This window comes from Rhipicephalus sanguineus, chromosome 3, assembly GCF_013339695.2.
Source record: "Rhipicephalus sanguineus isolate Rsan-2018 chromosome 3, BIME_Rsan_1.4, whole genome shotgun sequence".
NCBI classification, from domain to species: Eukaryota; Metazoa; Arthropoda; class Arachnida; order Ixodida; family Ixodidae; genus Rhipicephalus; species Rhipicephalus sanguineus.
The window spans coordinates 178,350,176-178,362,640 of record NC_051178.1 but is presented as its reverse complement, the minus strand read 5'-3'; the positions used below and the strand labels follow the sequence as shown (position 1 = coordinate 178,362,640).

The following is a 12,465-nucleotide window of genomic DNA, read 5'->3' as shown; positions in this document are numbered from 1 at the left end:
TTATGCTGTGTCTGTCTGCCTTCATTGTCTTCGTGTTTTTGCGTTTCTTCTTAGTTTCCGTGAACGTAATTGCTCTTTCTAAGCGACGGCTATCCAAAGAGAAGCTAACCTCAGTTAGCATTGCTATATTTGTGAGTGCTGGCTCTGTATAATTGAAGAAAAAGAAGTAAAAAAAAACTATAACCGCAAATCGATTGCCCCCTATCCCGTTCGTTCTTGTTTGTGGAACTAGCGCTAAAGAACAAGACTTGCAACGTTACGACACAATATAAGCGTACACAAACTCAACCCCTTCTAAGTAAGCGCTACTGCTTACTAGGACGACGAAAATGTAGAAAGCGCTGCGCAAAACATAATTTTGGTTTTCAAAGGTCCATGCCCCCCTTTAAATAACTGGAGGTGGTCTGTGCTGAACTATAATTTTTTTATAATGTTGAACACAGTCCGCATGTTCTATCTTATTCCCAAAAGCGTTAACAATAATGATATGCAAGGCACGCACAGGAAAAATAAACCTAGACAGCGGGATGTACCGAGCAAGAATTGTAAAATAGAGGCCCGTTTTGTTCGCTGTTCCAGAGCATAGCTAACATATACACAGTGTTTTTGCCGAAAGCCATTTTTCGTGCTCCTTGAGGAGCACCATATCAGTTCATCGTTTGAAGATAACTGCCGAAGAGTAGCTGGATTTATTCGATGGCCAGAGCGTAGGGAGTACAGGGAAAGAGTGCAAGTCATGCCTAATCTCTATCAGCGAGGTGCTCGGAATTTTTTTTCCTGTCACGCGATATCCTTTGTCAATGTTCAGCCTACGGAGTTGCTCGAATTTTCTCTCCTGTACCGCTGCCACACTTGCGAGTCACTTGGACGTAACCATGGTAACAAACTCGTCGAAGGTCAGTTTTCCTTTGGCGTCCTTGTCGACCACTCGAATCATCGCGTCGACATCCTCCGAGGAGAGCTTTTGACCCAGATTGGTCATCGCATAGCGAAGCTCTGCGCAGCTCACCAAGCCATCACCGTTATGGTCGAACACCTTGAACACCTGCGGAGGATTATTAGAAACACGAAACGAATATATTAATGGCACGGGCCCCGAGTGACGCTCGTGTTTCTCATCCAGCAACATCCGGCCGAGCACTTTCTTCCGGTTTTCCGGAATTTATTTTGTTTATTTTTATTTGTTTAGAGAAGCATGGCCATTTATAGGCCCTACCAGAAGTGGATACAAGTAAATTCAACCAGTGGATTATACGCAATATACAATTATATCAACAGAAAACAAAAACGCCAAGCACTGTAGCAGCAACAAAAAATAATAGGGTACAACGACTGATAGCAAGACAGAAACTGAAACAGGGTGCTTTTACACGCCTATAAGCGATACAATAAGTACCAACACAGCAGAATATGACAACTCCCTAAACATGTGCCTATTAGATTAAACTAGTATAAAGTGAGCCAAATACTACATAAAGAGTGCACCATTTCCCGCTAAAGGGGACCATGAGGCGATGCGAAGCCGGAGCACTTGCACGATCGCGTTCCGTTGGCGTTCGTTGGGCATGCTACCGACCTCGCGCCGTGGAACGCGAAGATGAACGCTACGCGCGTCTTGTCTTCCCTCTAGCCTGGCCGTTAATTCTCACAGGGTGAGCGGGGAATGCGGTCGACAGGCGTGCGAGAGGGGGGCAGTGTAGGAGAGGAGAGAGAGGGGGAGGGGACGCGCATGCGCTGGTGCTCATCGCGGCGTTGCGCAGGAGATAATTTCGGTATGTCTAGCGCGCGTTTCAGAGGAAGAGTGGAAAGAGGGAGGGGAGAGGGGTAGTGGAGAGGGGAAAGGGAGAGGGAACTGGAGAGGGTGAAAGGGGAGAGGGGAGGTGGGGAGGGTGAGTGGAGAGGGAAAGGGGTGAGGGTAAGAGGACAGGAGGAATGTGTGTGGAGAGGATATGCGCATGCGCAGTTAGGGTGGTCACGCCGCACACCACCACCGGATTGAACTCCGCCATAAGATATTTCGCATCTAAAAAAGGTACCAACATCCAATGATATATAAAAAAGCGGGGACACATACGAATAAGGTAACAAGGTACAAACAAAGCAAGAGTACCAAGGTAAAGTTCCATCAAAGCAGAAAGCAGATACTATTACGTCCTATGCAACGGTTTGGTCTATTAGCTCAGCGCTGTGCAACCTTGTCGATGGGAGAACATTTAACATAAAAATGATAAATGTCTGGACGTGCAAACACGGACAGAAGAGAGATGTCAAGACACCACAAACGCCGGCTTTTGTGGTGTCTCGACTTAGAACTCTCTTCTGTCCGCGTTTGAGCGCCCAGTCTTTTAATATAAATACGTACGAACTAGCTCAGCTCTGTTATTCTAACCTTCGTAAAAAGTCCTTTAAAAATAAACGTCGACGGTTCTGGCCCATGTTAAGAGTTATACCGGATACATACATCGGAGGACGACGTTACTTAATATAAGGGTCAATTAGAAGTCAGGGCAATTAAAGAACATTAATTCAGTTAACTGAAAGATTGTGAGCAGATGCGTTCGTTGCAGCACCTGGCGGAGAATACCTGCTTCTTTCTACGCGGTCTCCGTGATCTGCTCCGGCGGCGCGCGAAACACGAAGTTGCGCCCAAGGAATACACCACCGCACACGAACGCCGACGTGAGTGAGTGAGTGAATAACTTTAATAAGTTCCTGCAGGTTTCCGGGCTGGGTTCCCGCCTAGGAGTCGGCCGAGAGACCGTGTCTCTCAGCAGCTTCCTTGGCCTGCTGGATCGCCCAGAGTTGATTGTCTAGTCCTGAGCTGAGCAGCGCGGCCCGCCAACGCACGACGTGCGAATAAAAGATTAGGACAGCCTCCAGAATTTTTTCTGAGAGTCATTACGTCCCCTTCTCGCTATACTGCTCTCCTGAAAGCGGCACTTGTCGTATGTATGAAGTTACATTCCCAGCCGGCCCAATACCTAAGATTTCGTTGTTACACACAAGGCAGCCATGTCAAACCCTTTTGCGGCTTCCATTTTACGAGGACATGTTAACTGAGCATAAATCCGCTGTTTCAACAGATCGACTGCACCGGCATTACGTTCTGATGAAACCCTGTGCGAGGGCTTGTTCAACACATTGCGAGAGGAATATTAGGTTTGCAATGATGTTGGCTGTAGGGTGGAAAATGGCATCGCATGTAAGCGGCGAATTGCAGCGGATATTGGCTTGATCAACTAGGAACCCTAGGTTAAATGCAACAAAGAATACATACAACGTAAGGAGCTGGAAAAATATCCTAATGTGGCAACGGTTATTCAAAGGAGTATCAGATTGTCTCCGTTTATAAAACACTAATAGACATTTCGAAGAGCACGCAGATGTTTTTTTAACACGAAAGTGTTTTATGCCCGGGTCGACCACGGCTCCACTGACGTACTTCCGTCACGGATATGACGTTGTAAAATATAAAGACTAACAGATGGCAAAGGAATAAACTAGAAGAAAAAAAAACCGCATTTCCCCGAAGGGGAGTATGAGGAAGTGCGAAGCACGGGGTGATACTATGAGGGGGCGCGCGCGACTAAACTGCAGAGCCGAGCGAAGGAGACGGCAGCGAGAGAGCACGCGCCAGCCGACCCACGGAGGTCTGGCCGTTTTTAAGTGCAAAGCACTTTTACTGATGATGATGATCTGTCTTCCGAACTCGTTCCAAAGAACCCGCAACGCATTCAACTTGTTGGCGGCGTTGCGCACGCCCGAGATGGGGCTCAGGTTGTTGTCGAACCACAGTCGATCGCACACCGCACAGCTATATCCGAAGCTGCGGTCCAGGAAGTCTCGCTTGAAGCGCGCGTCCGGCCGATCGAATTCGAGGGCCCGCGCTCGCTCACGCATCGCGCGTCCCCGCGCCAGATCGGCTTCGGGGTGCTCGGCTCGCTTCGCACGCTTTCGTTCGGCGTCTCGCCGCCGGCCTTCATCACCACAGGCAATGCGCGGGGCGCGCGCAGCCACGGAGCGGAGGGCGGAGCGCGCGCAGTCACGTGGGGCGTGACGTCGCTGCGCCGTTGCTACAGACGCTCCTCTCCGCTCCTCGCGCCGTTGCTATGGGACGGCGGATTCAGGGTCGCTTATAAAGTGCATTCGCACTTAAAAGTTTCGTCACCGGGAGTCGAACTTACGACCCATCGCTCCGCAGCGCGGGGCGCGAAACAATTAGGCCACAGATGGCATGTTCTTCGCCATGCTAACGGTGAGCGTTTTATATACACCATTTGCCGGTGGCGGTTCTCAGAGATTGGTGGTACATCAGCGTGTGCGTGTTTTTGTTATCACTAGCGAGATGGCGCGAAGGGCTCGAAGAGCGCGCTTTAAAGGTCGTCGCCCCACGCGGATGAGCGCGCGCATCTACAGGGCGTGGTCGCTCGTGCGCGCGCTTATCTGGCGGTTTGTATCTGGTGGTTTGTACGTCCTGTGTTCTCCTCGCAAGTCTGCGTTAAGACCACGAAGGTCACTTTGCTCACTGCAGCGGCCGCTTTTGCGAAAGGAGCGCGCTGCTCACACAAAAATAATTTACAACTGTGACAGTTCACGCTCATCCTGTGTATGTTCGTTCCGTGCGTCTTTTCTGCTTAAGCAGCGCGTTGCAAGTTTCGAGCTGCTTGCCGTTCTTCGCGTGAGATTACAAATTGTTGCTATAACATTCATTCCTTCGCCGTTGGGGTGAAAGAATGCCCAACAAACGCTCAACTACATCTGTGAAGATACGTTTCACTTTCGTGTTATACCAATTCCTATGACAGAGGGATCAGCCATGCTTATTTGCAATATCTTACTGGTTCAGTCCTTAAAGAGATAATGCAACGCGATACCAAACGCTGAAAGTTCATTAGGCGTGCATCTCATATCGAAAAGTTATAGAGCCATTCCTACTCGTGCACAGATAAATGCGGTAACGCGGAAATGTGCGAGTTCTCTAAATCAGTTCATCCGCAAGCCACTAGTTCATCATCTCTGCCACAACTTACGAACTCTAGCGATTCAATTGTCTTCGAAATAATTGAAGATTCTCGTCACGCTCATACGCTATACCCGACAGCATTTCAACGCAATACGTGGCAGTGACGCAATTGCACGTTTTACGACGCATCCAAAACACTATACCTTATGATACGAGTGTGGGTGCAATTCAAGACTGAACAGAACTACAGCACTGACATATGAGCTGTGGGGAGGATAGGCTGTCGTTTTTGCTCACATCTCAAAGAAAAACAAAGCCTGGTGCGATACAGAGATAAGCTTTCATAGTAGGCTTCTTAGACTAACGAAGTCGCCCACCTCGGGAGCAGAGAAGCCAGCTTCAAAAAATTATCGATAGCTTAATTTTCTATATCTCTCTCACCTGCTTGAACTCTTCCTCGGTGTTCACCGCCAGCACGTCCTTCGCCATCATGGTGATGAATTCGCTGAAGGTAATGATGGTTCTTTTCATGGGTCCCAAGATATCCTGCAAAAAAAAAAAGACAGCGATTATGGCACGATGTACTTAAGAAAGCACTGTGCTGTGCTAGTAAGCAGTGCTGTCCGGCTCTTCGAAGCAACCGTATGAGCCATCGCATGCAGGTAACGCTTGAAGGTTAAAGGGACCCTCCAACACTTTTCCTGACCTCATTGTTTTACACTTTTTACTTTCGGGTTGCGTAAACTGGAGGCTGAAGAGATTAGTGCAGCAAGAACGGCAGCGGTAGGGGCACGCAGTCCGAAGTTATTCAGCCTAGAACATTCAAAATACAATAAAATGGAGGCCTACCCTCAACTCGATTTTCGCGGGATCACGTGACCACGTTTCACTCGCCCTGTGACGTCTGATGGCGCCCCAATGAAATGAACTGAAAGATCCTACGTACGGGAAGCTTGCATACAATGTTGCCCGTTCTTTCCAACGCATTGATGACGCCGTTGCGATAGTAACAAACAATGTGGTGCATTAAGAGTGAACTGCGCGTGCGAAACGAGGCAGATCGTGAACGCCTCTATCATGTTTTCTAGTTTTAGTCGTGTTTCTTATTGCGACGGCGTCTATATCAACGCTCTTACATTTTTTTTTCCTTCAGTTTCTACAAACAACGGCGCCTGGAGCGTCCCGAGCGCGTTTCCCTCCAGCGCCATGGCGTTCGGCGCATTCTTTGCCGGGCGCTGCAGTTTTAAAGATGAAGTGTCTAACATCGTCTGTCTAGTTGGTGTTCAGTGAAAAAAGCATGCTCAAGAAAAACTAAACCCAATAACAACCCCTTTTGTGATGCAACGCCGCTATTACTTCTAACGTTACATTTATCCAATCATAGGCCAGCGCTCATCTTCGTCATTTCCGCCCGCAATAGTTCTGGCGAGCGCCACTACGCGTTGATGCGGTCAGCAGCGATGTAGGCGCTTCAAAAAAAGTGTTGGAGGGCCCCTTTAAGCAGAAACTAGCGAATTCAAAATCTTATTCACTTTGAAAGTGTTTATGCAAACATTCTGTGAGGAAACCGCCATACGTTAAAAAGACGATGAAACGCACGCACGCACGCGCACACACACGCACGCACGCACGCGCACACACACAAACACACACACACACACACACACACACACACGCACACACACACACACACACACACACATACACATTTCGTCGTGTTAGCACTTTCACGTAGATCGAACGCTTAATCATGACCGTCGGCTTGGAAAAATCATCCGTTGAGTCAGTCTGAAGCCCGCGGCGTGTTCGCAGCTGCAGGAATAAACGGAAAGAGAGGCGACGGCGCCGAAGTGGCGTTTGCAAGTTTATAGACAAATAGAGAAAATAAAAATGTTCTTGCAGTGGGAATTGAACTCTGGGCCTCTAACACCGAAGCCCCGAGCTCTGCCCACTACTCTACGGACGCATTTTTTTATTACGACGTCTAACAATATGTACACTTATAATGCATGAACAGGAATAAAGTCCCTCAGACAGGGTAGCCGACGTTTCAATAAGAGGACCTATCTTCGTCAAATACACTTCATCCTCCTTGGTGTGCTTTTATAGGGAATTTTTCCTTGACGTGACCACACTGTTTCCATCCGACGGCTCCCACCTCCCCTCCCCCTTTAATTTGTAAACACTTCAAATGTAACAGAAATCGCCCACCAGCTCGCATGAGGCTGGTTGCACATACGTATGGCTTTCAGCGGCATTTCGATGCCTAATGTACGAAACAGTTCTCGTGAGCCCATTGGTACTTTAGCACATCTCCGAGTTTCATGACGTTCACGTTACAGGCGCATGCCTCTTTAGGGGGAATAAACACCTCCAAGAATGTCCCGCCTGTAAGCAAGGGCGTTGAGACGCTTGGCGCGTCTTCCACAACGCCGAACGTTTGTCACGTGCATGCAAGTTGAGACCCTTGCCGAGTTTTTACGAAGCTGGCAGTTTGCGGCCGGTCCCATCTCGTCATACAGCATCGAAGAGTGAGGCCTGCATCATCTCTGGCGGCACTGTTGATCGCCTGTGGAGTGCACAGTGGTCTAGAGTTCCTCAGCCCCGCCGGCGGCGTCCCGTACCTTGCTCTCGAATTTCCTGATAAATTGACATTGACCGTTTTGACAAGCAATGTGATTCTGTCCATAATTCTACTACCAGCCCCTATAAGGCAACTTTTGGCTTACATAGAGACTGATGCATCATTCCACGCTCGTAGGTGATGCCAGCGAAACTACCCGACAAACAGGGTGAGAACTAAGCAATCTTCAGAAGGATGTTACGTCTTTGTATTTATACACGCGAATTATACGATGATCTGACAGTTTTGTACGCACCTGGAGGTTCGACTCCGTGAGTTTGTACCCCAGACTGCGCATCACGGCTCCCAGCTTGGAGACGGGAATCGCGCCGGTTCCTTCGGCGTCGTAGCCTTCAAAGACCGTCTTCAATTCAGCCACCCGGTCATCGCTCAGGTTCGCGTTCAGCTCGAGCGCAGGGCGTGGCTCTGCCTTCTCAGCTTGCCCCTGCTTCTTCGAGACGGCCTTCTCGGTGTCGGCCACTTTACTCCCACTCGTGTTCGCGTCCAGCTTGTCGGTGTCGAGCGCGGCTTCCTTCTCCAACGCACTGCTGCCGAGGGAGCCCAGAAGGTTCAGCTTATCGACCACGGCAAGCGCCGCCTTCTTCGACACGTCGTGCACGACGTCGGCCACTTGCTCCGCACTGAGGGTCGCGTTCAGCTTGCATGCCATGGCCAAAGTATCTTTCATCGCCTCAGTCTTCTCGACGTCAGTCAGCTGCTCGGCGCTCAGCGTCTTGCTCGACTTACCCGCTTTGGTATCGTCGAGGTTGGACGACGATCCCTTGCCGATTTTCGCGTCCGGTGCCGCAGCGGTGAAGTCGCTAAGGCCGGACGCCCATTCTCCGCTCAGGCACGATGTAAGCTGTCCCGCCGACCCAGGGGCCTGCGTTCCCGCTTTCACGTTCGTGGGAGACAGCCGTTCATCCGATGTGGCTGCCATTTTCTCCGGCTTCTGATGGAACGGAGGAACCTGCGACGGCAGCGAGGATGACTATAACGATGGCCACTGCCGCGATTCAAAGCGGCACATGCACGCTGCAACGAGTCAGTGGTGCGCGTGACCGCGCTCAGACCATTCAAAGAAAGAAGAAGTGCCAGGCTTCCACAGGGACGTCAGATGTAGCCAAAGCGTATGATAGTGTGGAGCATTCAGTTTTATTGGACCACTTACAGAGGCGTAATTTACAGGGGCGTAGCCAGAAATTTTTTTCGGGGGGGGGGGGGGGGTGGTTCAACCATACTTTATGTATGTTCGTGCGTGCATTTGTATGTGTGCGTGCATATATACGCAAGGAAAACTGAAAAATTTCGGGGGGGGGGTTTGAACCCCCCCCCCCCCTTGGCTACGCCCCTGCTGTGAGGAAATGAATGAAGTTCGCGGCTGCTATTTCCCCTTCGTGTGGGTGCCAGACAACTAATTCTGCACACTGGCTGCTGCAGGAAAGGCGCGGGCCTCTACGAAAGTGGACTTGTGCACGATGTTTGTCACGAACGAGCGCTTAAACTAAGCGCACGTCGCCGATTTCGAACGACGGCATGAAAGCCTGGCGCCGACGGTTCGTGCGCGACAGAGCGCGCGCATCGAAAAAACAAGTATAAAAAGGCGCCGGGAGCGCGCCCGCGCGCCTCTTACCCAGAGCCGTATATTGGAATATACGGCTCTGCTCTTACCCTCTCCGCAGAAGACGCCACCGACACTACCGACACAGCCAACGAACGCGAAAGATCGGCATATTCGAGAAAGCAAAGCCGAGCCAGCGGCGCCGTCTGATTCCGCAGACGAATCGGTGAGAGGATCTCGCCCTTTCTCTAGCTTTCGCTGTGCTACGCACAGACGAATCATACGCACCTTCCCGAACCCAGGCGTGAGCCGATACAGGCAATGCAAGCGCAGCAAGCGCGCGGGGGCAGAGTCAGGAGTTAGTCGGCGATGAAGTTATGCCGTTCTAGTGATAGCATCGTTCGCTCGACCGCAGAAGAAGAGATGACAGTGACAAGTTTTGAAGAGGGTTGCCGAGAAGACATGTGATGACCGACTGCGGAGGAGAACGAACGTCCGCGTGGAGTGAATCGTCATGCCGGTGAATATCAAAGGTGCGTCGCGCAGACCAGCGTAACAAGATCCAGCTATGAGGTGCAGCTCGTGGTAAACATCCGCTTTGTTTTGTTTACAAAGGTGACGTCTCAATCACTTCTTGTTCTTTCTGAAGTCAACCATTGCTGCATTTCTGTTTCTGTAAATAATAAATATAGAACTTAGCTTGTAATAGCGCGGTACATGTACCGCGCTAGTACAAGCTAAGTTCATGGATGACCAACTCGCCCGAACTACAACACTTCTGAAATATAGAACGTTTGAGCGAAGTGCCCTGCACGGCGGTCGAACCGAACCAACGCATGCTCAGGCTGATAACTTTGGTCATCTACCAATGTCAACATGATCGAGTGCATCCAGCGAGCACCGATATGACAGAACGAAAGCATTAGAACAAGAAGCGACGTGTTAACCTGCACAATGACGAAGCGGCTCGTCTTTGCCAACGAACAGCGGCGATTCATTGCTTCCGTCGCTCTTGCTCAGGAGGCCTTGCGGTAAGTGAGTAAAACCGTGTTCCGGGCGCGTTTTTGTAGGTGTTTGGGCACTCCACTCCACAGCAATTGTTATTCGACATCCCTTGAAGTTTCGGCCACCACACATACGACGAACGTTGCTTATTTCACTACGGAAACGTGAACAACGCGGATACACACGTACAACGACGTAGGAAACCACGGCGGCCGTCTGCTTGCTTTCCCGAGAGCAATGATTGAGTTCGCCGCCTATGGCGCTTCCGTCGGCGCGCACTAGGCGTATAAAATGTACATGCGCCCAATATTAGAATTTGGGTGTGTCTTGTTCTCGGGTGGCCCTGCGTACAAACTTAAGCCTCTGGTTATGCTGAAGCGAGAAGCCTTGCGATTGTGTCTGGGACTCCCTAGGTTTGTAGCAATCAACGTTCTGTATCAGGAAGCGCGCTTGCCAACATTGCCTTGTCGATTGCGAATCCTGACGGTGCAGACATTTTTAAAATTTTATAGCTTTCCGTTAAGACGATCTGAATATGCTCTTATAAATGATCCAGACTCCTTTTTTCTTGCTCATCGGCCACGTTTTCGTACACCACAGATTATATTTGTTCAGAAGCAACTAGAGAGGCTAAAGGTGAAAATTCGAGATGTAGCTGCAGCAAATGTGTCAAACCAGAATCTTAAGATAGAATTCGATGAGATTTTCCCCTCTAAGCCTAAATTTCAATCATACGGGGTGTTAAATAGTCGGCTGCAAGATTATCTTACACACGCGAAAACAAAAAATATAGTAGCCACAGATGCTTCCGTAATTGACGAAAAGGCAGGCGTAGGTATTTACTCCCCTTCGCTTGGCTGATCATTTTCATTAAGACTGTCGGACTTCACCCCTGTGTTTGAAGCGGAACTCTCGGCAATTATACTAGCGCTGCGAAAACTAGATTTGAACGACCACTGCGCAATAATAATAACAGATTCCCTGTCAGTATGTATGTCTAACAACTTCATCAAAATCAATTGCCTTAAAAACGCTCCTTACGCTAGTTCCTTCACAGTTGAAACTTTTGAAATTATTATGGGTACCTGGCCATTGTGGATTAGAAATAAATGAAATGGCCGACACACTAGCGAGAGCGGCATTGAACGGTCCAATAATTTCGGTCCTTCCTGTAGTAGCCAGCATAACTGCGATTAGGTATAGGAAATTTTCCCTTCGAGCTGACGCCATAGAATCAATAACTTCATGGACAGAATTTAGACATTTAAAATTTCCATGGAAAATCCAGTGGTGTCAAACTAGACAATTAGAAGTATTATTAACCAGATTACGATGCCGAGTGCCCCCGTTGAATCTGTATGCACACAGGGCTGGTCTGGCGATATCTCCCCTCCGTCACTTTTGTTCAGAAATCGAATCAATAGAGCATTATTTTTGATCGTGTCGCCGCCATATATATCACAAAGAAAAAGACTCCTTGAAACTCCATGTGCTAAGATGGGGATAATCTTAACAATAGACGCTATTCTCACCTTCGGTGCTTCGTATTTGGGCGTCAGCCACAGGAATTTTTTTGATGCTGTAAGTGCTTTCCTTCATGAAACAAAACGAATGTGTTTTTAAGTTCTTAATTGCAAGCATATTCCGACAGTAGCAATGAATCAATAAGAAAAAAAATCAATAAAAAAGAAGACGTTCGGTACCACATTAATTTCATTATTCTAATTTCTAGTTAGGATGAGAAGTCTGGGCTGAATGTAGAAATAATTATTGCACTAGTTCTGTTTTATGTTTGTTTGTCTTTTGTGTTAACTCAGTAGTTATAGCTTTAAATCTTCATATCTACAATTCTTGGCCAATCCCCCAGTGTGGGTATGAGCCATGTGTAGAGGCACATCATCATCATCATCATCATCACCACAGGGATGCTAACATCCCGTGGAAAAACTGACCAACCCTGCTCCCGGCCCCCGCCTCCCTTGACCCCAGCAAGGACAAAAATAAAGTTATGTCTCCTTCTCTCTCCTCGTGGGTATCAGCCAGTTTCCCCTAGGCTACAAAACAAAACAAATGTATTTGATGCGGTTTGCAATTTTATTAAATCTACTAAACGAATCCCATTTCAATGTTTAATTTAATAAGTATTCCTGAGGTAATTAAAATCTGTGTTAAAATCAAATATATACATTCCAAATCGTTCTAGTCAGATGTATGCAGCTGTCTGGTCTGCGCGAAATTCGTTAATATATTAGCTGTTATTTTCTTTTTGTTCAAAGTAGTTTTTCTTTAATTTTTTTATTAATAAGCATTCTT

General features: G+C 48.5%; 1 protein-coding gene across 1 annotated transcript; it reads right to left on the bottom strand.

Annotated features, from left to right (window-relative positions):
- Positions 1 to 802: 802 nt before the first annotated feature.
- LOC119387739 (uncharacterized) lies at positions 803 to 8,526 on the bottom strand. The gene is made up of 3 exons (XM_037655233.2): positions 7,843 to 8,526; positions 5,405 to 5,509; positions 803 to 1,045 (listed from the first exon to the last, which is right to left on the bottom strand). The coding sequence occupies exons 1-3, from the start codon at positions 8,524 to 8,526 to the stop codon at positions 860 to 862; spliced, it is 975 nt and encodes a 324-aa protein (XP_037511161.1). The 3' UTR covers positions 803 to 859.
- Between the last annotated feature and the right edge of the window lie 3,939 nt (positions 8,527 to 12,465).

What these genes read in the sequence shown, in the direction of transcription:
- LOC119387739 (XM_037655233.2), bottom strand. Translation starts at nt 8,526, where the DNA reads ATGGCAGCCACATCGGATGAACGGCTGTCTCCCACGAACGTGAAAGCG. An exon ending in TCACGGAGTCGAACCTCCAG is followed by an intron (nt 5,510 to 7,842) that starts GTGCGTACAAAA and finishes TTTTTTTTGCAG; the next exon opens with GATATCTTGGGACCCATGAA. An exon ending in CCGAGGAAGAGTTCAAGCAG is followed by an intron (nt 1,046 to 5,404) that starts GTGAGAGAGATA and finishes AATCCTCCGCAG; the next exon opens with GTGTTCAAGGTGTTCGACCA.